The following is a 26714-nucleotide window of genomic DNA, read 5'->3' as shown; positions in this document are numbered from 1 at the left end:
TGACTTGGTTTCACTTGGCATTAATTGTGGTCAAAGGTATAATATTTGACTGGATGAATCAGATGTACAAATTGGTTGAATTGGACAATTTCCCCTTCGAGTGGGGTTTTCCCAGGGTAATTTTGGTGTCTATTGTTTCATTCATTCATTGTGATCTCTACTTCTCTACTATACTTAATGGTTGAAATTTTCTAAGTGTAACTGCTTGATGATTTGAATGCTCTATGAAGTTAAATTGTGTCATTGGAAGTAGTTATCAGATAGAAAATTGTTCTAGTCTACCTTGCAACTAGAAAATCAACACCTTCCATGTTTAATCTCATTCAGAGAAACTCTTGCATTTAGATTTCTGGCAGAAGATTGAGTGTGCCTCAGAATAGGAAAGAGCATCTCCACACTCTTTAAACGAACCAGAACTCATAATCAAATGAAACAAATTTGAAAGTTATTAACTGCAAATGACAAGAAATAGAGGGAATGCTGGAAAGTCACAATTCTAATGTCAGAACCTCCATACAGCATTTCAGGTATTGTTATTTAGAAGTACAAGAAACTGCAATGTAGAATTTAGGCAAAATTGACTATGACATTCATATCTCGATAACTCAGTTTCTTAGTTGCCAGTAGTTTGTTCATAAACATCTGCATGCATTTCCACCATATCATAATCCAAAGATATATAAGCTTCACAAGTTGAGAAAATTGACAAGTCCAGACTCCAAACAAAATAATATTCTCTGGATTAAAAATCACAAACCTTTTGTACTTCTTTTTGGAACCACATGGACAATCTGCATTTCGACTTATTTGCCCACTTTTAGCCAGACTCGTATTTGCGATACCCATTGGGGTCGATCCAACCAATTTTTGAACCTACATCATGAAAATACAAAAGAAGAGCATCAGCAAATAATACAAATTCAAAAAATTCCAAATTACCTAGAGAATAAAGCATGTCATGTTATTCCAAAATCAATTACAGTGGGTAGCCCACTGAACTTTAACAACAATATTTAGGCTCAAAACCTGCAGAAGACAGCAAGCAAAACAATCCTGAAGGTTGTGTCTATAGCATGCAAAGACTAGCATATACCATAAATAATGACTGAATTTATTCATTATATCTCCCATGATGAAACTTCAGTGATACTTGAAATGCCTTTTTCTTGATCAATCAATCAGGAAGTCAAACATTTTATATGATTCATAAGTTTAACAAGTGGCATATCCTACCTAGGGAGTAGCCACCATTGCCAGAAGTTTCCTGGTACGTAATCTGGACTCTGCATTATATTCATTATATTCATGGTAAGTGAAGAGCGGCTTGACCTTGTCAGTGAAAGTGGGTAACTAATATAGCTCCCACCAGGGTTCAAGTTTCGCCTTTTACATGTTTGAGCTTGTGCTCATGCCTGTGGATGCATGCCAGCACGTGGAAAAAGCACTTGGGGCCATGGGTGCCTTTGATGGAATAGATACCTCCCACTCATGGCTACTTAGTCTAAGGGAAACCTACAACACTCAATCCATGATAGTAGGAAGCTTAGTCAAAAAAAATATATATACAAGTATTGCCGAATGTGATACATTCATGGGCATCAACGCAGGTCACTAGGTGTTAAAAAAGACATCATCATTTCTGTTGAGGTTGTGTCCAAATTTCTCTCATATTGTTTCAGACCCTCCAGCTTACTACCAAAGTTGCAGCATGTTGCCTCAATGTAACAGGCAACTCCAGGCTTTTGCCAATCTTGTAGCGACAAAATGTAGATATGTGTTGATCCTCTGGACCTTCAATCTATGTTAAATGAAAATGAGATTATAATTCTTTGCCTGTGTTCTTTATGATCATTTCAGCCTATGCAAACACCATACTATTACTGAAGACATTGTAGCAATAATCACCAAGTTGGCACCTAGGTCCACCATTTCTGCTTAAATTATTTAGAGTTCCTATTAGAGTTAATAACCATTATGTGTTAGGTGTTTTTACATTAGAAATAAATATAAACATTTAATGTTACTGTGATGTCAATCATTAATGTAATGTACTAATACTAGTCTAGATCCATCTTAAGCATGAATCTATCAAGCGCTGAGAGGGATCAAATCTTCAAATATAAAAACCCCTTTTATAATGCAAAAATTCGAGGAAATGTTTGCACTTCAATGAATTGATCCCTCTTGGCACATGATAGATCTGTGCTTAATATGGATCTATAAGGATCTAGACTAGTTTAATGATGTTGTATTTGTATATATAAACAATCACATGAATGTGAATAGAATAAGAAAATATAGCATCATTAAATTAATCTAGATTCATATTAAGCACAGATCTATACATATAGCCCCCAAGGGATAGCTTATACCTTTTAAGTACCACATTGTCCTACTGCCAGTCAGGTTTAATTCCTCTTGTAAGGGTCGATGGTTCGGTGTTAGGTAAACTTGACTCAGAGAAAGAGTCAAAGTTGATCGGGTCAACAGTAGTGGTTTTGGACCCATGGTTTTGTGCCCATGGATTGCATGTAATGGGAGCCTTTAAAAGGTTGGGAGGAACTCTCTCTTTTAATGGGCCAAGCGATGTGAGCGATGAAGGCTCACTTGGCTAGCTTGGCTGGGTTTTGGCCAAAGGAGCTAATGGAATTCCGTTAGCTAGGTTTTTCCCAGAATTGAGCTTTTCCCAGGGTAAACCTTGTGTGCATTGTGTTTATGTTTTATGATTTTTGTTGGTTATTGTTAATTCTCTCAATAGTTTCTATTTTCTCTCCATTAAAATTTCTACATTTGGTATCAGAGCCAGGTATTAGCTTCAGAGGGTGCCTTTGTTGCCAAGGGTTTATATGGCCTGATGAATAAAGCTACGTGAAGGTCGTTTAAATTGAAGGAGGTTCGATCTCCTGCACTAATGCAGATTTGGATCTGGAACCCAATGGTTAGAAGAGCCGGCGATGAATCCCTGTGGCCGAGAAAGGGTAGCATGGACGCAACAAAAGTTACACTCTGAACTGCATGCGCTCCACAATGGAGCCACTGGTGATTGTAGAAAATTTGTGTCCTGCAGCTCACCCCAATTTCAGTTTGTTTTACTCATCAAGTTTAATGCCCAACACCATGGTTCATTTGCTGATATTAAACATGAATATAAAATTTCAACTGAAACACTAAAAGGCTACCACTACTTTTTCACTTTCACTTTCAGATGATAAGAAATTTCACATGCATACATACAAATTTTGGACACTTGTTTTTGGTCAACCACAGACTCTGGAAAAACCCCAAAGAGGAAACCAGTTAGAAAGAGAATTTTATTTTGCTTATCTCAGAGAATTTTTACAGCATTAAATACATCACAGGGTACTTATCTCCCTTTTTGAAATTCCGTCCAACTCCTAGAAAATCATGCTACTGTCAAGCAATCACTGTGTTGGAATTTGTGGCACTGTGAACTTTCCAGCCTTAAAATGTGTGTTACAGTTCAGCACACAGACTTTGAATTTCGTGGCTGTCAGTACAACAAATCCCTCCTCGGATTTCATGCCTTGGACTGATAATTTCTGCCCTCGAAATCACTTCTGCGTCAATTTTCACACCCTCTGACCAGAATTGCCTCCTTGATTTTTAGGCCAAAGTCTCCTTGAAATTCAGGCCAGTCCTTGCCTTGATTTCTGCAGGAGCTGCATCAATCTCAACGTTGTATCTCCTCAACATTTGCACTGGGGTATGTACTGTTGTACCTTGCTCTGTGTGCCACAGTCACAGCCTTGAAACTCAGGCCTGTCTGTGGTTTCTCCTTGCTGTTGTGTGTGTTCTCTCCTTTAGCAAATGCTAAATCAACCTCTTCTCCTCCTCTTCCTCTCCTCTTCTCTTCTCCAACACTTGCACATGAAGAGTGAATTCTCTTTTTCCTTTTTCCTCCTTTTTAGTCTCATAATGATGAGAATCCCTATCCCTAGTATCAAGGGCTGAGATTAGATCCCAGCTCTCCTTGATCAAGGGTGGAGATCTAATCTCCCATTGACCCCTCTTACATATCCCCCTTCATTAATGAGCATCCCTAGTCACTTTAATAACTTTTTGTACCTTGTACCTTTTTTTCATAAAGTCACTTTAAAAACATAAAGTCATTTTAATTTAATAAAGTATAATGTATTTTTAGACCCTCAAAAAGTGACTAAAAAGTCACATGACTTTAATAACTCATAAAGTCACACTAAAAAAGTGGGTTCACTTTGCGTTCCTAGGCTTAGGCAAATAACACTAGGAACACCTCCTTGGTACCTTTTTTCAACACTCTCTCTTACCAAGGAAGGTGTTTCTCACCACTCCCATCTTGTCCCTGAAATAGACATGCTTTCCCCTTGGTAAGGACTTGGTCAGAACATATGCGACTTGTTCATCAGTGGGTATGTACTCTAGCTTCACTGCCCCTCTCTAAACACAATCCCAAATGAAGTGGTATTTGATCTCGATATGCTTTGACCTATCATGAAATACTCGATTCTCTATGAGTTTAATACAACTCTTATTATCACAGTATATCATAGTTGGTCCCAAATCCTGACCAAATAAACCACACAACATCTTGTGAAGCCAAATAGCCTCGCAGCTAACTTAACTAGTTGCAATGTCCTCATCCTCCACAGAACTCAATGCCACTGATCTTTGTTTCCTGCTGAACCACGACACTACTGCCAAACGTAACATGAAACAACATCTAGATGTACTCTTCATGTCACTGGCACTACCTTCCCAATCTGAGTCTATACAACCTGTCAACCTGACTCCATCCACCCACATATAGTCTAGCCCATAATCCATTGTGTCCTGTATGTACATTAACACATGTTTTGCAAGCACCCAGTGCACCCTCCTAGGCTCCATCATAAACTGATTCAACATGTTGACTATGAAACAGATATGGGGTCTAGTGTTGACCAAATACATCAACGAACTGATCAACTAAAGATATAAAGTGGGGTATGTTACCCAACACCTGTGGGTAATGTATATAGGAGAAATAATTTCTCCGATGGTCCTCAGTCGACAGCCAGCAGCCCCTTGCAGCTTCCAAATAGCTCGATGTGCCATTATCTCCGCCCCCTAAGCCAACCATGTGGTCCCTCACCCACTTGTTATGATTGTATGTTTGAAGGTGGGCCTCCCGACCCCGAAGGTATGGCTTTTCATTGGTATAGTTGAATAATTTTCCTTAATTGTCATCGGCACTTTAGGGCATGGATTGGTGGGGGATTTGATGGAAGGAGTGGACTAGGTTTGTACTCTTGTCTCCACTGCCCGATTTCGTGGTTAGCCTTGTATCATAGTCCCGTGTGATCTCCTTTACTAGCTATTAGCTTTAGGGTTGGCACTGTTACCCACCACTTTGTGGGTGATATCCCTAGGAGAAAAAATATCTCCATGATGGTCCTCAACCGGCAACCACCAACTAGCTCGATGTGCCATTTCTCCACCACCTGAGCCAACCATGTGGTCCCTTGCCCATCTGTCATGATCAAATGTTAGAGGTGGGCCTCCCAAGCTTAAAGGTATGCCTTTCCATTTATTAATTGAGTATTTTAGTTTACTTATCATGAAAACCCTTCGGCATGGAATAATGGAGGGATTCGGCGGAAAGAGTGGACTAGGTTTGTGCTCTTGTCCCCTAGGTCTCTTTTGGGATGTTAACCTTGAACCCTAGTCCCGTGGGATCTCTTTTACTGGCCTTTGGGTTTATGGGATGGTATTACATGGGAAACCCTGATTTTGGATGTGTGGTCCCACTCCCCAATTCACATATATCACCCCCTTTCCGCTCATTATAACCCTTTTCATCCCTTCTCTCACCTGGGTCCACATAGGGTTAGCCACCCCTCCCCTTGCCCACATCTTAAGTCGGGCCTGGAACGATGCCCCAAGAGGTTGATGCAGCTAAAAAGAAAAAAAAAAGCATAATTGGCCACATTCAACAGGAAATTGTACCACAAAATGCAAAAGATGGTCAGGACAAAAACATTTAGCACGTGGGCAAAATCCATTACATGAGCTCTACCCCTTCCATGGCCATCACCCTGGTTCCTAGAGGCCCTAGATGAGTCTCCTTTATCATTTAGGAACCCATGATTGTCCCAACCCTTGGTGGGCGATGAACTGCCCCACCTTAAAAGGGGGTATCCACTGCTATACTTTATACATCATGCTCTCATTCCTTTGAACCCTGAGCAATTAACCAAAGAAAATCATAAAAGGCAAAAGACATACAAAGAAGGGTGGAAAAATCAAGGCCAGGGTAACTCATGTACCACGATTGCTCCCTCCTACACATCATTTACCCAAGTGTGGGATTCCCTTTTATTGGCTACCCTTGTACCATGGCATGTGACCCAAGTTGTTCCCCTTCATCCCCTACTTCGTTCCATCATTGTATCACATGCCACCACCATTTGAAGGATGTACCATGGACATATCACCCCCTTTGGAAGCAAAAACCACCTAATAGGATGATTGGTTAACCCCCTTTGGAGCTTGGAGACATTAGCACATGCCAAAGCCCATTAAGGGCATGCCATTGAAGTGCCCACTTGATTTCCATGGTTTGTAAATTCTTTTACTTTTAATGACTTGATATGTTGGAAGGTACGAGGACGCGTTGAATCTTATGCAAGATTGCACATGGTCTCCATTTTGTGTTTGGTCTCCCTATATGGGGTCCTAACCCTCCAGAGGGCTACATTGGCATACGTAGGGTGTCTATAGAGAGCCATGGGCCTCCACAGCAGTAGACAGCATTCCATGGATCCCCAGAGATATTCAGAGATTGCTCGAGATTCACCTATTGGACAAGGAAGATGCACCTGGTTCACCATGCCCAGTCGGCCCCACAGTTATATCATAAACTTGGCAAATGACCCGGGACCTATATGATGATGCGGCATCACTTCCACCATCATTTGAGCCCTTGCATATGGTCTACAGCCTATATGATGATGTGGCATCACTTCCACCATCATTTGAGCCCTTGCATATGGTCTACAGGCATCTTTGATATGTTTGGAGTCCCATGAGGACACTTGTGTGCTCCCCACACCATGGAGAGCACCACAGGTTTACTATTTGGAGAACAAGGGGCCAACCCCTTGTCCACTACTTTTGGGAGTCCTATTTCACATTTTGGCACCTATGGACTTCATCAAGCCTCTTCTAGGGCCCAACGACATGTATTATTGATCATTCGACCTCTTGAGAGACTTATTCTTTTGATTATGAGCTAGTTTGGTGGGCTTGTCACCAAAAGTTAGTTATTTTGCACATTATTTTATTTTAAGGGTTGTATTAGGCCTCATTAGGCAAATTGAATTCATTTGGACATGTATAAATACAAGTGATGTGATTTCATTTTAGCATCATCACTTGGATTTGGACTTGTATCTCTTTAGAGATTTTCGCTATCCTTCTTGGAGGACGAATTTTTGGAGCATGGAATGAATTTTGATGTTTGGATTATTTTCTCATGTCTTGGAGCTTCTTGAATGGCAAATTTTGGATGGTTGGATATATTCTTATACATGTAAGTGAAATTTAATGTTATTATTTCTTTTTATTTATGTATGATACATTGTTGTTGGGATTTCGCTATACTAGGGCTAATTTGTTGCATCCATTTATGTGAAGTTGTGGAAATTTCGTCTCTAGATAGTGTTGCTTCATGTATGGGCCATGTATAATGCATATATGTTCCTAGGGATGTTTCATTACTGAAATTCATCTTGATAAGCCATCTAATTTGCAAACCGAAGTATAAAGTCTTTGAAGTTGCTTTTGCTATCGCCCTAATCTAAGCAAAGTTGTCTTTGAGGCCTCATTGACCTAGAAAATCCAAAAGTCCATAGTCATAATTCTACCTGACCGCATCTCCCCAAAGGATTAGGCACTGGTCCACCAAGGTGATCAACTTAAACCTTATTTTTCTCTCCTCCCTGTTCTTTTCTAGGCCTAGCTCATTAGGTCTCCTACAGCATCATTTATCTCGCAAACCACCGACTCAAAAAATTCGATCTCTTAGCATCTTCTGCACTGATGTGTCTCCTAGGTGCCCTCCAATTTTGAAGAAATTCCGACAGTAGGATTTTGAGATATCTCAAGCCCTAGCCTCGAGATTGAATCTTTCCCTTGGTCTCCTTAAGCTAGAAACTTCATTAGGGCCCTCATATTGCCTTGCATTAAAAATTCTTTCTTTGGTCCCTTTCTCCCTCAAGGATAGGTCAAGCATATCATTGGTTGCCAAACCCTACCCCCTTGACCTAACCTCAGGTCCACTGGGTCTCGTGTGGTCCCATACACCATTAAGGATAATCCTTCAAAGATCACTTGGAATCCAAGTCTTCATAAAAATTTTAGGACTTAGGAACCTCCATTATAAGATACATACCTTGAACCTAAGCCTTGAAATTCTCGTTAAGCCCTTCCTTGAGAGCCTTTCAACCTTGCACTTCAAAGCAAGCAAGCCACATATTTGAACCACTTGTGAATAGGCTTCCAGGATCACCCCTCACCCTATCATTGGTCCATCCATTTCGTGATCCTTATCACAACGGGTCTCCTCCCATCGGTGAAAGTCCGTAAAGTGTAGGGAGCCTTAGCGGAGGTGATAGTGGGCTATTGCTCCATTGTTGCCCTTAACCTACTAGTAGTTCTTAAAGGATCCCCTTTTAAGACCCCGGATAGTTTGAGCGGTAACAGGCACTACACGGGAAATCTCAATTTTGGTTGTGTCATCCCACTTCCCGACACCATATACATCACCTCCTTCCACTCATTTTAATCCCATTCATCTCCTTTCCCATCCGGATCCACATAGGTCCACTAGGTCCACATAGGGTTAGCCTCCCCTCCCCTCCCCTCCCCTTGTCCACACCTTGGGTTGGGCCTGGAACGATACCCGGAGTTTGATGCAGCCAAAAAGAAAAGAAAAAGCATAATTTGGCCACTCTCTATTGAAGAATGTAACTAGGTTCGGTATTCATAAATTGTACTCGAGTCAAAATGTAATATTTGTCAAAATAAAAGCAAAAAAAAAATTATTATTATTGAATTGACTTGTTAAAGCATGGGTTTCATGCTTGGGTCATTTGTTATAGGTCAAGCCTCCATTATAGGCTTTAGGTTATTGTCAAAGTTTATTTTTGTTTGAAGACTCCTCCTCCATCAAGGTCTCCTTGTTGTCGGCCACAAAAGAATCCTCATCAAGTCGGCTACCCTCAAAAGAACACATGTCGGCTCAATATAGTGACACTGCTCTTCAAAATATCATGTCGGCTCATTTATAATGGACAGACAACTATATATACAAGCCTAGGACTTCGCATAAAATCACAGAACAGAAGCTCACATTTTTCAGAGATGATTTCGGTAATCACAGTGACATAAGTTCGGATTTCAGGGACAATTTTTTTGTGATACAAGTGCGGATTTCAGAGAAGATTTTAAGTGGAGACAAGAGGCAGAATTTCAGTTAAAAAACAAAGAAGGGTTCAGTACTATCACACAAGTTTAGTGCTATTGCAGTCATACAGTTAGATGTTATTCGGTGCTCCCACAGTTTGCTGTTACCACAGTTTGGTGCTCCCACAGTTTGATGTTACCACAGTTCAGTGCTTCCACAGTAACCACAATCTCGGTAATATGTCACAGTGAGTGTTATTTCAGTATTACAGTTTGGGTGCCATCTTTGTTCAGTGCTATTATAATGACCTTAATTCAGAGCTATCACAATAAATTCAGTTCGATGGTATCACAGTGACATCAGTTCAGTGCTCTTGCGGTAATAAGGTACCAAGTGTCATTATAAGGATATGGTCTCGATGATATTACAATGATGATGTCTCGATGCAAAAACAGTTTGGTGCTAACACAGTGATAAGTGAAAGGAAGATCAAACAAGGATGACTTGATGGAGGAAGTCTCTAGTTTAACTTGTAAGGGTCTTGGTCGTCTCATCTTGAATCTACTGAAGGAAGAATTTTGACTGGATTTTCCCCTAGAGTTGGGTTTTGCCCTGGCAACGTGCCTACATCTTGTGTCCTCTTCTATTTATTGACTGGCATTAGTCTTGATGATCATGAAAAGGTAAAGTGAATGAACACATAATAATAATAAAACATCACAAGGTAATGTCATAATAAGAGAAATCATTTAACTACCACCTCCTTAGATTTCTCAACATGGTATCGGAGCTATGGTCAAGGTCAAAGGGCAGTTTTCTCAGTGAAAGGCGGTTTGAAGTATTCTATATTTGCATTCGAACATGTCAGATCAAGATCAGTGATCTAGTTCAGTCTTTATTCACCATAGTAAAGACATCTTGAAGGAGGATTTTGGTATTCCTCAAAGAGACAAATTCGGACCTAATTCAAAAAGTAAGGGTTGGTAAAATCACAGTAAGACAATGCAGATTACAGGCTTGGTGCAAAATCTCAGAAGGAGGATTTCGGATCAGTTTCAGAGAATGTAACTTCACTCAAAATACATAGAAGGTTTCGGTGAAAACATATGACAGGATTTTGGCATACTACAAGGAGAAAATTCAGATCAACTTTAGTGATAAATTTGTGTAGCAAGTTCAATATGAAGTTCGGCGTTAATCTCAGTTGCAGTCATAAAGGAAAATTCGGGCTCAGTAATGTATGGTCGAAGCACTGATATAAGGAAGCATTGCTATGGTCATTGATATGTGCAAGGTCGAAACAATAAATTTTGCCTTCCACTCATTGAAGAAATAATGGATTGAGTTATCACAAGTCTAAAAGCCTCTTCAACATACTCTGAGATTATAGAAGCCCTAACCAAATATCACTAGTCATGCATATATGAAATTGAAGGTAACGAAAGGAGGATTTGCTAAAGCAAAAAACATTTATTTGAAGACTATCTGAAGTCTGGCCTGTGGAAAAAGAAATCAAGTATTGTCACTAATAATAAAAATAGAAGTCTTTCGCTACAAAATTGCTTTAAACTACCAAAATAATAACATATAATATTATAATAATAATGTATAATATAATAATGATAATATATAATAATATATAATAATATAATATTATAATATAATTACATATATAATAGCAGCATTGTAGTTTGAAGAAGCATATTTTCAAATTATATCTATATACAAGATTCTGGTACAATTCTTTATATGAAGGACAAGTTCTTACTAAATTCTTTCATTTAAGGCCACTTTACATCCCCAAAGTAAAATCTTATGTCAGGTGAGCCCTCCATCCTCATGGGATTTTGGAGGACAAGACTCCTCTCCCTTATGGTCAAGCAACCTTCCAGCTCCTGAGGAGGCATTCATAGGGGTGAAACTAGAGATCGGACATCTCAGGATCTTTGGTTGTCTAGTTTACATCCACGTGACAGTGGAGAAGAGGACGAAGTTTGAGCCTTCAGGGGAGAAGGGTATACTTGTGGGGTACAATGAGACCTCAAAGACTTACATGGAGTCGAACCTACTCCACCAGGATGGATGCTCATTCCGATACTTGAGTCCATCTTCCATAAACTAAACTCATGCTTGCCTACTACTTGAAGAGAAGAAGAAAACGAAAGAGAATTACTCCTTTATAGAGTCGGACCTGCGCTCGATCAAGAGACTATGCCTTCTTAGAAAGAGCTCCTACTATTCTTGTGACAACTCGAGAACTGACAATCAAAGGAGTGCTTAAATGAATCAAAGAACTCTTCCTCCTTTCTTTCAACAGTGGGAGAGGAATAACTTGTCCTTCCCATAAAGGATCATACCAAAATCTCGTTTATAGAGAGAATTTGGAAACATGCTTCTTCAAATGACATGTTGCTATTATATATGTAATTACGCTAAGGTAAGGATTTGTTAGAAAGAAAGTCTGGTTATGTCTGCCAGCCTGTTTATCTGCTTGCTTGCCTGCGTCTGACTGCCTTCCTTCCTAACTGTGTACTTGCTTGCCTTTGTTTGCCCGCCTGACATAACACCTTTTAGTTCTCCAATTTACCACTCTGTTAGACCTAATTTACTAATTTGAAGACTATCTGAAGCCTGGCCTATGGAAAAAGAAATAACATAAGTATTGTCACTTAATAAGATGCTCTTCCATCAAGTTATCAAATCAGAGGTACGTAAACACAAGGTATGTATATTTATAAGCTTTTAGATTTCTATTATCTCTAATGGTTCATATAATCCCTGTTTATAACTAAAGGGTGTACTCTTTAGATAACATATTACAACCTTAATCCTCTCCCTCTAGGATTTACAAGTAATCTAGGATTCCAAGCAAAAGTCCTTGATTGAAAGAAGGAATAACTTTTCATAGGATTCCCTCCTCCACAGCTATGTAGGAAATCTAACTTGAGAAATTAAATCACGTTCTTGGTATCACATGTTATGCTTGTAAGTGTGTATTACAGGTTACCAGGAAAACATCTACTATATCCTCAAGGAGTATGGAAGAAGGTCTCCCAAGACAAGGTTTGTCAAGGAACAAAGGTATGCCTTAAACTACAAAACATTGATTTCTTTATAATAAACGTTTATTCATTTGATAATCTATTACTAACATCGTTGTGTCTAGCTGTATCGAATCTTATTGATTCTTGTTTTGGGTGATTCATCACTTGATAAATCTAACCCCCTCATATTCTTAAATTGGTCTTATAGAACCCTAGACAGGTTCTCTTGAAAACCCTAACCTAAGGGTATGCTAATGTTAATGTTTGGAACCCTAGCCTGCTTAGGGTTATTGGAAAATTGCTATTATGATGATGTCATGTTTGGGGTTTTGGTATGATCAAGAAAACCCTAACTTGTTAGGGTTGAAATGATGTTGTTTGCAATCCTGCACCTTTGAAGATCTGGTAGAGTAGGGTTTGCTATGTTGTGAATTGAAACCCTACATCATTAGGGTTTGGTTGGACTTATAAGCAAAACCTTTGATATATAACTAAGATTCTAGGAATGAAGCCCTAGGTTTATATATGTGTCCATGTGGTTGAAACCCTAGCTTGGCCTAGGTCGGTATATGTCTAATATGTTGCCTGACATATGTTATGCTAATGATTGATGATGAATTCCTAGATGTGTGTGTTGACCTAATTATTGATGGTCATAAGTCTTAGTGTTTAATATAAGCCCTTGTCTGAGTCTAATATTCTAGGATGATGATGTTTAGAAATCTAGGGTTTTGTAGCAAAACCCTAGTAGTAGCTAAATTCTCTAGCATGTGTGATATGACAATTTGGAATCTATGAATTTATATAGTGATTGTTGAGATTGTGTAAGTGTGAAATCTAGGGTATACATCAAACCCTAGTAAAAGTTATTTATGTTGATAAGTTGTAATTGATTTTGATTGTTAAATCATGTATGAAGTCTAGGGTTTACATAAAATCTTAGTGAGAAATCTAACATATGAATTCTAAAAGATGCTTTGTCGATCTATTTTTGAATAGTCTAGGGTTTATGACAAAGTCCCTAGCAAAATGTTGAAGTGTATGTATCTCTTGTTTGAGTATCTGTTGAAATGCTTCTGTAATTCTAATATGACTAAACTTCATGCTTCTATAGATTTAGTTGTACTTGTTAACTAAGTTGTGCACGTACATAATCCTCAAGATGGTGAAGATGATCGCAAGTAAAGTTGATGTGAATGATGATAATGATGATAACTCTGATGAGATGGATGGAAGCCATGAAAGATTCTCCGATGCAAAAAAGAAGAAGTTGATTTCCCTAGTTTAAGAGGTAGCTTGGATAGAGAAGATCTCCCCGGTTCAGAGGGAGAGCATAGTTTTGATTGGGGAATGAAGTTTAAAGGATATGTTGTTGCATGTGAAGGAAAGTATATGATTGAGGAATCCTCTGTCAAAGATTCGGTTGGTAGCCCTACTTTGTTGAAAAGAAATATCAAGACCCGAAGGTTTGTATTTGATTATGTGAAAGTATATTTAATTGGGGTTGTGTTTGTAAAGGTAAATCTCTCGAAGGTTTTTGATGAGCATGATGGCTACCGATCAGTTTGATTGGGAGAGATTTGTTGTCCTTGATCTGCTAGATCAAGGAGTGTTGAGGCTTTGTGAGTGAAGCATTGCCTGGGAGGACATCTGGCCGGCACTTTGTGTTGATGTCTAGGTCCCAAAGTTGGAAAGGTGGTGTTGGACATAGAGCTTTGATTTTGGATACACACTTGGATCCCTAGGTTGATGGTTAGCAAGTAAGCCTGATGGTACCTATAGAGGCTGAAAACTTGAGTCCATCTTAGTCCCACTTGGATAGATTGCCCTGGTCAAGAATCTAGTCTATGGCATTGTGGTGCCTGAAGTGTTGAGAGGCCAATCGATAGATTGCCCTGGTCAGGAATCTAGTCAATGGCATTGTGGTGCCTGAAGTGTTGAGAGGCCAATGGATAGATTGCCCTGGTCAAGAATCTAGTCCATGGCATTGCGGTGCCTAAACTTCTTCGTAGATGATGTGTTTTGACATCTTCCATGTACCTCTATGGTTATATGTAAATATGTTAATTTATGGTATGTTCTATGCTTAGAGCAGTTTAGTTCAATTCTTCTTATTAGCCACTGTTTAGCAATCACATAAACATAAAGTAAAATGTTGATATTACATTAATAGATCGACAGAAAACAAGCCAAGACAAGAGACACAAGATGTGGTGGCTAGCCAGGGACAAACCCCAATGCGGGGAAACCCTTTGATCAATTCTTCTTTAATCTTCAATAGTTCAGCAGAGAGAAATAGTACAATTCAGAAATCTGTAATTTTATGACAGCAGCAGCAAACCCTAAATCAGCGAAGTCAAACTTAGTCAAACAGCCCCGGATTGACCTCTAGTCAACCTTGAAGAACTCGGTCTTCAACAACAAACTTCGGCAGCCCAAAATAGCCCTTTGTCGACGGTCAACACAACAGTCAAAGATCAGCAGTCTGCAGTCAGCCCTAACCAGTCAAAGCAGCACCCAAACAGCATGCGCAGGTCAGCCCTTGGTCAACGCTTCACAAAGCAATCCAGCACTTGGTCAACGCATCCTTAGAAAAGTCAACACTACCAGAAATTCAGCGCTGCCCTAAAATCAGTGAACGTTGCCCTAAACAAAAAATGTGTCCTTCTTGCACGTGTGAGAGAAGCTACTCCTTCGTTGGCCCAATGAGATGAGGAGAGAGAAGATGAGTTGAGATGAGATGAGTGAATAATGACTCAACCTCACTTGTACTTATATGATGCATTGGGCATGTGTGCCACACATTTAGCTGTTGGCCGACCTTGACAATTTGTCAAGTAAATACAAATAAATTTTTATCTCCATAAATACTTGCTGGACTCGAATTATCATTAGATCAATCCTACACCTCTCGACGAGAGGAATCAAGGAAAAATATCAGCTGCCATAAATAAGATGACCCACATGGAGTTTGGCCCTAGTTGCCAATTTTAACACTCCCTCTCAACTAGGGAGAACTCCATCTGCTACTCTGTCTAACCGTTGATACTATCTCTGCCATCAAATGCACTGCTTGGCTATGCTCTGCTCTGCTCTTCTCTGCTCTGCTGAACTATGAAGAAGAAGAAATGATTGAGGATGTATCATACCATCCTCCACTGACCCGGAGTCAGTCTCAGAGTGTGTCATACCACTCTCACTGATCCCAGATCAATGGAGGTCATCCTAGCATAGGGAGTATGGTAGATACAACAATGCGTCCATCAATAGTACTACTAATGGTCCCTAACCTCATTTCCCTACTCATTGATCAGATGAGAGGTACTTACCATGAGTCCCACACTGCATGGGTAGGATGCCTCGACAGGAAAACTAATCATCCTGTCCCAAAGTCGCCACGGGGTATCGCAGGGGAAGGTTGAACCTTTCACCTTGTACATAGCGCACCACTAGGTGAGGGTGCGTCGCCCTATTGTCACATGTCGCTCCAAGAATTACCCCAAGCCCCCCGGAGCTCCCAGAGCTCAATGTATGCATCATACATGACCCTCATAAGAGGGTCTCTCAACAACACCAAGTCGTTCTTAGAAAGTCAAGAATTTGACCTTTCCCAGGGGCTTCGTCAAAATGTCGGAACCTGCTCATCTGTACCGATATGTTGGAGCCTTATTGCTCCCCGCTGCACCATATCCTGGATATAGTGGTACCTAATATCGATATGCTTGGATCGATCATGAAATACGGGATTCTTTGACAAACGCATCCGGTAGGATCACGGTAGTATCCAATGTAAATCCAAACAGCTCACTAAAGAGCTTCCGCAACCAGACCGCCTCACAAGAGGCCATACTCACAACAATGTATTGTGCCTCAGCGGTGCTCAAAGCCACCGACTTCTGCTTATTGCTCATCCAAGATATCTAGGCAGATCCCAAAGAGAAACAGCACCCGGAAGTGCTCTTTCGGTCCACCACACTGCCTTCCCAATCAGCATCGGTATATCCATGTAATCTCACATCTCTGGCAGTGTATCTCAACCCATGAGTGATTGTGCCATGAAGGTATCTCAACAAATTCTTGGCACCAATCCAATGTGTGTGGTGAGGCTCAACCATATGTTGACTCAACGTGTTGACTGCAAAACATATATCTGGACAGGAATTCACCAAGAACATCAATGCTCTGATGAGTTGACGATACTTGGTAGCATTTTGTAAAACAGATCCAACAGCAGTACCGCTTAACTTCTTGAAGTCAAGCCCCATCGGGGTAGTCACGGGCTTGCAGTCCACCATACCGAATCTCTCCAATATCTTCACCACATATTTTCCTTGAGATAGGAAAATCTCCCCTGGCTTCTGCAGCCTGCTAGACTTCCAATCCTAGGAAATAGTGCATCAATCCTAGGTCCTTCATCTCAAACTCAGAAGCCAACTCGCTCTTACATTTGTGAATGAGAGGGTCTGCACCTGTCAAAAAGAGGTCGTCAACGTACAGCACCAGTATGAGAGGTTTGTCATCTTCAATCTTAAAGTAAAGGTTAGGTTCGGCTTCACTCCTAGTGAATCCCAGCTTCATCAAGTAGCTATCGATCCTCTCATACCACGCTCGGGGTACTTGCTTCAGCCCATAGAGGGCTTTCTTCGACGTGCACACATGAGATTCCCGATCATGAATCTCAAATCCTTCGGGTTGTTCCACATAGACCTCTTTGATCGAACCATGCAAGAATGCGGTCTTGACATCCATTTGATGTAGGTTCCATACTTGCGAAGCAGCAAGGGCTATGATCGAGCGGATGGTGGTATATCAAGCAACATGTGCAAATATCTCGTCATAGTCTATACCTTCCTTCTGAGAGAAGCCACGAGCGACAAAACGAGCCTTATACTTTTTAGCACTTCCATCAGCTCCATGCTTTATCTTGTAAAGCCATTTCGAAGTGACAATTGCTTTGTCCTGAGGTCTAGGGACCACATCCCAGACATCATTCTTCATGATGGACTCATATTCCTCAGTCATAGCATCCTTCCATACTTGATGCTTAACAGCTTCTGCGAACAACGAAGGCTCATTTTGAATGATCGTGCTCATGAGGGTCAAGTATCCCTGATACCTGGACGGCTTCTTGCTTTCACGAAAAGTCCCTCTGCGTGCAATGTGTCCTTCGACATCATCAAGTGTCCCCCTGAGCCATGAAGGCCTCTTCCTAGAAGAGGAAGGCTCTTGCGAAAGGGGATCAATAGGATCCATAGGTTCTTCCACATCAGGCATCGTCTCATCTTCCTTTTCCTCCGGTTTCCTGGTGTTAACTTTTTTAGATTCCCTTAGAGTGGAAAGATTGTCAACTTTGCTAAGAGCCATATCTTCGTCAAAGGTGACATCATGGCTAATCTCGACTTCCCTTTGACCAGCCACATAGATTCTATAGCCCTTAGCATTTTCGCTATAGCCCACGAAGATTCCTTTCTTTCCAGACGCACCCAATTTATTCCTTTTCTCTTTGGCTACATGAAAATATACAGGACTTCCAAAAATTCTAAAATGAGATACATCAGGTTTCTTACCAGTGAACATTTCTTCGGGAGTCTTGGAACCCAATGCTTGATGACGTCATCGATTTTGCACACATACTGCAGTATTCACAGCTTCAGCCCATAGAAACTTCGGAAGCCTTTGATCATGGAGCATAGCACGGACAGCTTCCACAATCGTACGATTCTTCCTTTCCACCAAACCATTTTGATAAGGAGTATATAGTGTTGTAGTCTCCCTCTTAATGCCAGTGTCTTTGCAAAATTCATGGAACTTATTGGATTCATACTCAGTCCCATTATCAGTCCTTAAGATCTTGATCTTCTTTTCGGTTTGATTCTCGATCAAGGCTTTGAAGTGACGAAACCAAGAGAACACTTCATCCTTCTTTTTCAAGAAGTATATCCAAGTCTTGCGAGAATAATCATCTGTAAAAGTGAGGTAATATAAATATCCTCCCAAGGAGTTCACAGGCATCATACCAGATATGTCTGAGTGAACCAACTGCAATATATCGGAGGTTTTGCTATGGCTTGAGGGGAATGGTCCCCTTTTGAGCTTTCCTTCGACACATCTCGGACATACACCTTCTTGCTCTACTTTGAACTCAGGCATCCCAATCACCATTTGTCTCACATCGGATAGAGCTTTATAATGAAGGTGAGCAAACCTCTGATGCCATAGTTCGGACTGAAGAGATGTGTCACAAGACATGACACCCAGTGGACTTCCTCCGACCTGATATAATGAATCAACTCGAAACCCACGAGTGAAAGCATCTTTAAAATTCTTTTTCCATACACGTACCTTGCCATCGATGAAGGCCACCTTGTAGCCTTTGTCTTCCATTGCTGAAATGGACACCAAGTTCTTTTTGAGATCAAGTACATATAGGACTTCTTACAAATGAATTGTATTACCCTGATTCAATTGAAGAGTGACATTCCCTACACCTTTCACAGTATATTTTGAGTTGTCCCCAAGAACAATTTCTAGGTTGGTCTCCTTCTCTATCACATTAGAGAGAGCTTCTTTGTAACCAATGAAGTGCCTTGAGGCACCACTATCAATAGGCCAATTTCCCAATGAGTCCGGGGAAGCAGTAGTAGAGAGGACAGCTGGTAGGTAATATTCATCTTGCTCATTGTTAACAACGTTAGATTCATACCTGGAGTTTCTTGCCTTCTTGGAGGGTTGACCACTTCCTTGATTTCCGGCATTCCTCTTTCCTTTGCCATTGAACCTGCCATTCCTTTGATTGCCTCGGGAGTGATTTTGATCATTGTCATGATGTGAGTCCTTTTTATCAGGGCACTCCCTTGCATAGTGGCCCGTTTTGTTGCAATTGTAACATCTTCCTTTTCTTCCACCCTTCGGTCCGGCCTTTCCTTTACATTTAGCACCGGAACTGTTTCTCCTTTTAGCATGAGAGGAGAATGCAATGGGATTGCCTCTAAGTGCAGGCATTTCCTGCTCTTCCATCCTTGTTTCTTCTTGAATGCATCTTGCCATCAATTCCTCAAATCCAAGAATTACATTATTGTTGAGAAGAGTGGTTCTGAATATATACCATTCAGATGGGAGCCCTCCGAGAGTTGTGATGGTCAGTTCCCTGTCAGGAATGACTTCCCCAATTGATAGGAGATCATTCTTGATCTCAGTGATCCTTAAGAAGTATGCTTGCATACTCTCATCTTTGCCCTTCTTAATTTCCTTCAGCTTATTCTTAAGGAACAAAACTTGATTTGCATCATTAACTTTAAATAAACTTACCAGTCTATCGTAGATTTCCTTGGAGGTGGTCAGCTCGGAAACATAGGCCACCAGGCGCTTGTCGATAGAGTCCCGGATGATCTTCTTTGCTTTGACTTCTCCCCTGGTCCACTTGTTCCTAGCAGCAGCGGATGCATTTGATGGAGGCTCAACAATTCTACCTCTCACATGGTCCAACACTTCCTACTCTTCTAATGTCAAATCGAGAGACATCTTCCATCCGTGATAGTCAGACTTCTCACAGAGCTTGTCTTCAGTGGGGAAGTGTGATGAGGATCCCATGAAGTCTTTGAGATTGCTTCAGCAGCCTTCGGTGATTGCTCTTGCTCTTGCTCTTGCTTGGGCTTTATCTTCACCTCAGCTCTGATACTATGTTAATTCATGGTATGTTCTATGCTCAGAGCAATGTACTTCAATTCTTCTTATTAGCCATTGTTTAGCAATCACATAAATATAATAAAATTTGCTGATAGAACATTAATAGATCGACAGAAAACAAGCCAAGACAAGAGACACAAGATGTGGCGGCTAGCCAGGGACAAACCCCAATGTTGGGAAACCCTTTGATCAATTCTTCTTTAATCTTCAATAGTTCAACAAAGAGAAATAGTACAATTCAGAAATCTGTAATTTTATAACAGCAGCAGCAAACCCTAAATCAGCAAAGTCAAACTTAGTCAAACAGCCTCGGATTGACCTCTAGTCAACCTTGAAGAACTCAGTCTTCAACAGCAAACTTCGACAGCCCAAAACAGCGCTTTGTCAACGGTCAAAACAGCAATCAAAGATCAGCAGTCTGCGGTCAGCCCTAAACAGTCAACACTAGTCAACGCAACACCCAAACAGCATACAGGTAAGCCCTTGGTCAACACTTCACAAAACATCCCAGCACTTGGTCAACGCAGCCCTAGAAAATTCAACGCTGCCCAGAAAGTCAACACTGCCCTAAAATCAGTCAACGCTACCCTAAATAGAAAATGCGTCCTTCTTGCACGTGTGAGAGAAGTTGCTCCTTCACTGGCCCAATGAGATGAGGAGAGAGAAGATGAGTTGAGATGAGATGAGTGAATAATGACTCAACCTCACTTGTACTTGTATGATGTGTGGGGCATGTGTGCCACACATATAGTTGCTCGCTGACCTTGACAATTTGTCAAGTAAATACAAATAAATTCATATCTCCATAAATACTTGTCGGAATCGGATGATCGTTGGATCAATCCTACACCTCTCGACGAGAGAAATCAAGGAAAAATATCAACTGCCATAAATAAGATGACCCACATGGAGTTTGGCCCTAATTGCCAATTTTAACAATGAATACCTCCCTAGTGAAGAGGGAGTGTTGAAGAATGTAACTAGGTTCGGTCTTCATAAATTGTACCTGAGTCAAAATGTAATATTTGTCAAAAGAAAAGCAAAAAGAACTTTTATTATTATTGAATTGACTTGTTAAAGCATGGGTTTCATGCTTGGGTCATTTGTTATAGGTCAAACCTCCATTGTAGGCTTTAGGTTATTGTCAAAGTCTATTTTTGTTTGAAGACTCCTCCATCAAGGTCTCCTTGCTGCCGGCCTCAAAAGAATCCTCATCAAGTTGGCTACCCTCAAAAGAACACATGTTGGCGCAATACAGCGACACTACTCTTCAAAATATCATGTCGGCTCATTTATAATGGACGACAACTATATATACAAGCCTAGGACTTTGCATAAAATCACAAAACAAAAGCTCGCATTTTTCAAAGACGATTTCGGTAACCACAATGACATAAGTTCATATTTCAGAGAAAAATTTTCTGTGACACAAGTGCGGATTTCATAGAAGATTTTTGGTGGAGACAAGAGGCAGAATTTCGATTCAAATACAAAGAAGGGTTTAGTGCTATCACAGAAGTTCAGTGCTATTGCAGTCATACAGTTTGGTATTACAACAGTTTGGTGCTCCCACAATTTGATGTTACCATAGTTCGGTGCTTCCACAGTAACCACAATCTCGGTAATATGTCACAGTCAGTGTTATTTCAGTATTACAGTTTGGGTGCCATCTCTCTTCGGTGCTATTATAGTGACCTTAATTCAGAGCTATCACAATGACTTCAGTTCGATGGTATCACAGTGACATTAGTTCGGTGCTCTTGCAGTAATAAGGTCTTAGTGTCATTATAAGGATAAGGTCTTGGTGATATTACAATGATGATGTCTCGATGCAAACACAGTTTGGTGCTAACACTGTGATAAGTGAAAGGAAGATCAAACAAGGATGACTTGATGGAGGAAGTCTCTAGTTTAGTTTGTAAGGGTCTTGGTTGTCTCATCTTGAATCTACTGAAGGAACAATTTTGACCGGGTTTTCCCCTAGAGTGGGGTTTTGCCCTAGCAGCGTGCCTACATCTTGTGTCCTCTTTTATTTATTGATTGGCATTAGTCTTTATGATAATGAAAAGATAAATTGAATGAACACATAATAATAATAAACCATCACAAGATAATGTCATAATAAGAGAAATCATTTAACTGCCACCTCCCTAGATTTCTCAATACTCAATAGGAAATGTAACACAAAATGCAAAAGATGGTCGGGACATACAAATTTAACTTGTGGGCAAAAGAAAAACATGAGCTCTAACCTTATCCATGGCCATCACCCCAGTTCCTATGGGCCCTAGATGAGCCCCCTCCATCTTTAAGGAACCCATGATTGTCCCAACCCCTGGTGGGCAATGAACTGCCCCACCTTAAGGGGGTATCCACTACTATATATTACACAACATGCTCTCACCCCTGGAGCCCCAAGCAGTTATGAAGAAAAATCAATCAAAGCCAAAAGGAATATGAAGAAGGGTGGAAAAGCAAAGGTTGGGGTAACTCATGTACCATGATTTGCTCCCTCCTACACTCATATAGCCAGGTGTGGACTTCCCTTATTATGGCTACCCTTGTACCATGACATGTTGTATGGATGATGCCCCTAATCCTCACTCTATTCCATTACCATATCATTTCCCACCTGCCACTTGAGGGATGTGCCATCAACATGTCACTCCCTTTAAAGGTTGAAAACACCTAATAGGGTCCTTGATTAACCCCTTATTGAGCTTGGAGACACTTGTACATGCCAAAGCCCACTATGGAAGGGCATGCCACTGTGAAGTGCCCCATTGATTCCATGACTTGTAAGCTCTTTTACTTGATTATTCTAATGATTTGTTGTATTGGAGGGCAAGGGAATGCATTGGATCTTATGCAAGATTGCAGGTGGTCTCCATTTAGGGCTTGGTCTCCCTCTATAGGGTCCTAGCCCTCTAGAGGACCACATTGGCACTTGTAGGGTGAGTGTTGAGAACCATGGGCTCCACCGTAACAGAGAGTACTTCATGGATCCTAGCACCACTCATTGAGTGCTCGTGTTCCACCTTTTGGGATGTGGATGATGCACCCGGTTCACCATGCCCAGCCAGCTCCACACTTGCACCATACACTTGGCAAACGATTCGAGGTCCAGATGAGGGCTTATGAAATCATCCTATCCCTTACAGATGGTTTACAGGCAGTTTCGACCCACCTGGGAGCAACACAGGGATTTGCTTTGATAACAAGGGGTCAACCCCTTGTCCACTATGTTTGAAGTCCATTCCCACATCGTGGCACACTCTGAACTTCATTAAGCCATCGTCAAAGGCCCAACAACTCACTTTATTGATCATTAGACCCTCTTGAGAGGCTTATTATTGTGTTATTGAGCTATCTTGGTGGGCTTGTCACCAAGGGATGTTATTATTGCACATTATTTTATTATTTAGGGCTCAATTAGGCCAAATTAGGCAAATCAAACTCCTTAGTGATTGTATAAATAGAAGTGAGATGATTCATTTTGATCATCATCACTTGGATTGGGATTTAGTAGCTCTTGAGAATTTCACATTCCCTTTTGGAGGACGAGTTTGGATGTTATGGATGAATTTTGATGTTTGGATCTATTTCTCGTCTTGGAGCTTCATTATTGGCATAACATGATGATTGGATATACTCTTTTGTACATGTAAGTAATATTTTCATGCTTATTCTTGTTATTTACTTTGTCACATGAATGTTGTTGGGATTTTCACTATACAAGTCTGAAATTTACTGCTTTCCTATGCGAAATTGTGGAAATTTTGATCTTTTATAGCATTGCATCATTGCATGGGCCATGTATGAATGGGTGAATGTTCCTAGAGATTATTTTGTTGAAATACATCTTGACAAGTCATCAATTATTGCATATCGAAGTATAAAGATCTCAAGTAGCTGCTCTCATGCCCTAATGCCATGCGAAGCTGCTTGAAGACCTCCTTGATTGGGTAAACATCTTCCAAACCATAAATTCTCCTGACACCGTCTCTCCAAAAGGATAAGGCATTGGTCCTTCCATAGGTGGTCACTTTAAACGTATATTTCTCTCACCTCTTCTTCTCTTTCTAGACCTAACCTCCATAGGTCATCTAGGGCATCACTTATCTCACGTTCTAGCCATCAAAAGACTTCGATCTCTTGTCCATTATTGCACTAGGGTTTCCTTTAGAGGCGCGCCAAATTTCACAAAATTCTGACGATGGGATCTCAAGATATTGCAAGCCCTAGCCCAAAGATCATTTCTTGCCCTAGGTTTCCCTTGGCTAGTGACCTCATTTGGATCATTGTATTCTATCCTAACAAGATTTGTCCATTGATCCTCTTCCCTTCCACAATTAGGTCAATCCCCTCCTTGACTAATTAATTCCACTTCCTTGGCCTACTTCTAAGTCTACTTGGTCCCGTGTGGTCCCACAATTTTACAACTCCAATTCCGCAAAGATCACATAAAGACCAAGTCTCCATAAGGATTACTAGAGCTAGGAATAATCTTTACAAAATACATTCCCAAACCCTAGCCTCAAGAATCACATTAGCCCTTCCTAGAGAGCATATCGCTTTGCTTTCCAAGCAAGAAAGCCATACAATTAAGTCTCTCTTACAAATAGGCCTTGGGAAATTGTTGAAGAATGTAGTCGTGTTTGGTCTTCATAATTGTACTTGAGTCATAATGAAATATATTTATCAAAAGAAAGCAAAAGAAATTTTATTATTAATTAAATTGACTTGCTAAAGCATGGGTTTCATGCTTGGGTCAATTGTCATAGGTCAAGCCTCCATTGTAGGCTTTTAGGATTTTTATATAAGTCAAAGTCAAATTTATTTTGTCAAAAGACTCCTCCATCAAGTCACCTTGCAAGGTCGGCCTCCAAACAAATACTCTACAAGTCAGCTTCTCAAACAAACACAGGTCGACTCATTTTACAATGGGAGACAACTATAAATAGGAGGGTAAACTTCACTCAATAGAATAGAGATACAAGTTCGGTATAAATTGCAGAGGAACAAGTTCGGTTAAGTTGCAGAAGAAGAAGTTCAGTTAATTACAGAGGAACAGGTTTGGTTAGTTGAGGATCAAGTTCGGTTAGTTGCAGGCAGAGATGAGACACAAGTTCGGTTACCACCACAAGACCGAAGATTGGACTATCTTTACAAGACTGAAGAACTGGGATATCATTACAGGACCGAAGACTATGTTTGCTATCATTACAGGACTGAAGTTTACTGAAGGATTGTGTTAACATATGTATGCCACCACTACAAGATCGAAGCATATTATGTCATCATGTGAGTGTTGCCACCACAAGACCAAAGCACATTTGGAAAACCACAAAACTAAACTATGATACTATTGTTGTGTGATCGAAGCTTGTTTGGGACTGTCACAGGACCAAGGTATAATTGAAATGCCACAAAACCAAAGCATGACAGAGTTGTTGGACTAAAGCATGGTACCGAAGTTAAGGGATGTAGGATTGTGTTACCATAACAAAGTATTAAAGAACAAAGTATCCAATACATAACTCAGAACTGAAGCATAATGTAACAAGGTTGACTTGATGGATGTAAGAAGTCTTTGGTCTAGGTTGTGAGGGTATTGGTCGTTTCAATTTTGTTTTGAATCTCCTGAAGGAAGAATTCTTGATTGGGCTTTCCCCTACGTAGGGGTTTTTCCCTGGCTGCGTGGCTACGTCTCGTGTCCTCCTTTGTTTATTGATTGGCATTAACCTTGATGATAAGAATAAGATAAATTGAAAGAAGAAAAACTAATAATGAAACATCACAAGATAATGTCATAATAAGATAAATCAATTAACCTGCCACCCTATTGGATTTCTCAACATGGTATCAGAGCTATGGTGAAAGAAGTTTGAAGGTCACCTTGTTGGATTTTAGAAAGGAAATGCAATCTTAGAAGAAAAAGGTTACTCCCTGGTCTATACATTGAAGGACCAAATGGTTAATTAAGGAACATCATCAGTCATCAAAGAAGCTAGCTATACAGAAATATATTGAATAAGAGAAGATCCTTTGTTCAAAAATATGAACCTCAACAATGATATAGAAAGTTGACCTTGGATTGTCATATAAATTCAAAGGCAGAAATCTAAATGAAAGAGATCAATCCTTGTAACCAAAAAGGACAGACATCCTAGGCACATTCAAAATATGGACAGTATCTAGAAGTCTCCTTAAACAAAGGGTATTCAATGCTCTAGGAACCAACTCAAAGAAATCAAGTAGTATTGTCATTGTTCCTTACTTAACAGATGCATATGCAACAAGTCTAATGGGCTATCAAATCAAAGGTATGTAAACACGAGGTACGTATATTTATTTAAATGAGATTTTAGATTTTCAATATATCTAATCTTAGATGGTTCATATAATTCTTGTTTACAATTAGTCTAGGACCTTAATCCTTATCTTCTAGGGTTTATAAGTAATCTAGGATGTCAAGTAAAATCCTAGTGTTGATTGGAAGAAAAGATAATTTGATTTTTATATATAAGGTTTATACT

The 26714-nt window shown here is 40.3% G+C and overlaps 1 protein-coding gene across 1 annotated transcript in view; it reads right to left on the bottom strand.

Moving 5' to 3' along the window:
* The window catches only part of LOC149200640 (SEC-C motif protein), a 183526-nt gene that overhangs the window by 115969 nt on the left and 40843 nt on the right, over positions 1-26714 (bottom strand). The window contains exon 4 of the mRNA XM_089402769.1: positions 758-873. Within this exon, the coding sequence (XP_089258895.1) occupies positions 758-873 (116 nt within the window). The remainder of the gene's footprint in view (positions 1-757; positions 874-26714) is intronic.

This window comes from Pinus tabuliformis, chromosome 2_1 (assembly GCF_031772625.1).
Source record: "Pinus tabuliformis cultivar Carrire ecotype Pingquan chromosome 2_1, CPIR1, whole genome shotgun sequence".
NCBI classification, from domain to species: Eukaryota; Viridiplantae; Streptophyta; class Pinopsida; order Pinales; family Pinaceae; genus Pinus; species Pinus tabuliformis.
The sequence above is the reverse complement of the archived record's forward strand: the minus strand, read 5'-3'. Positions and strand labels throughout refer to the sequence as shown.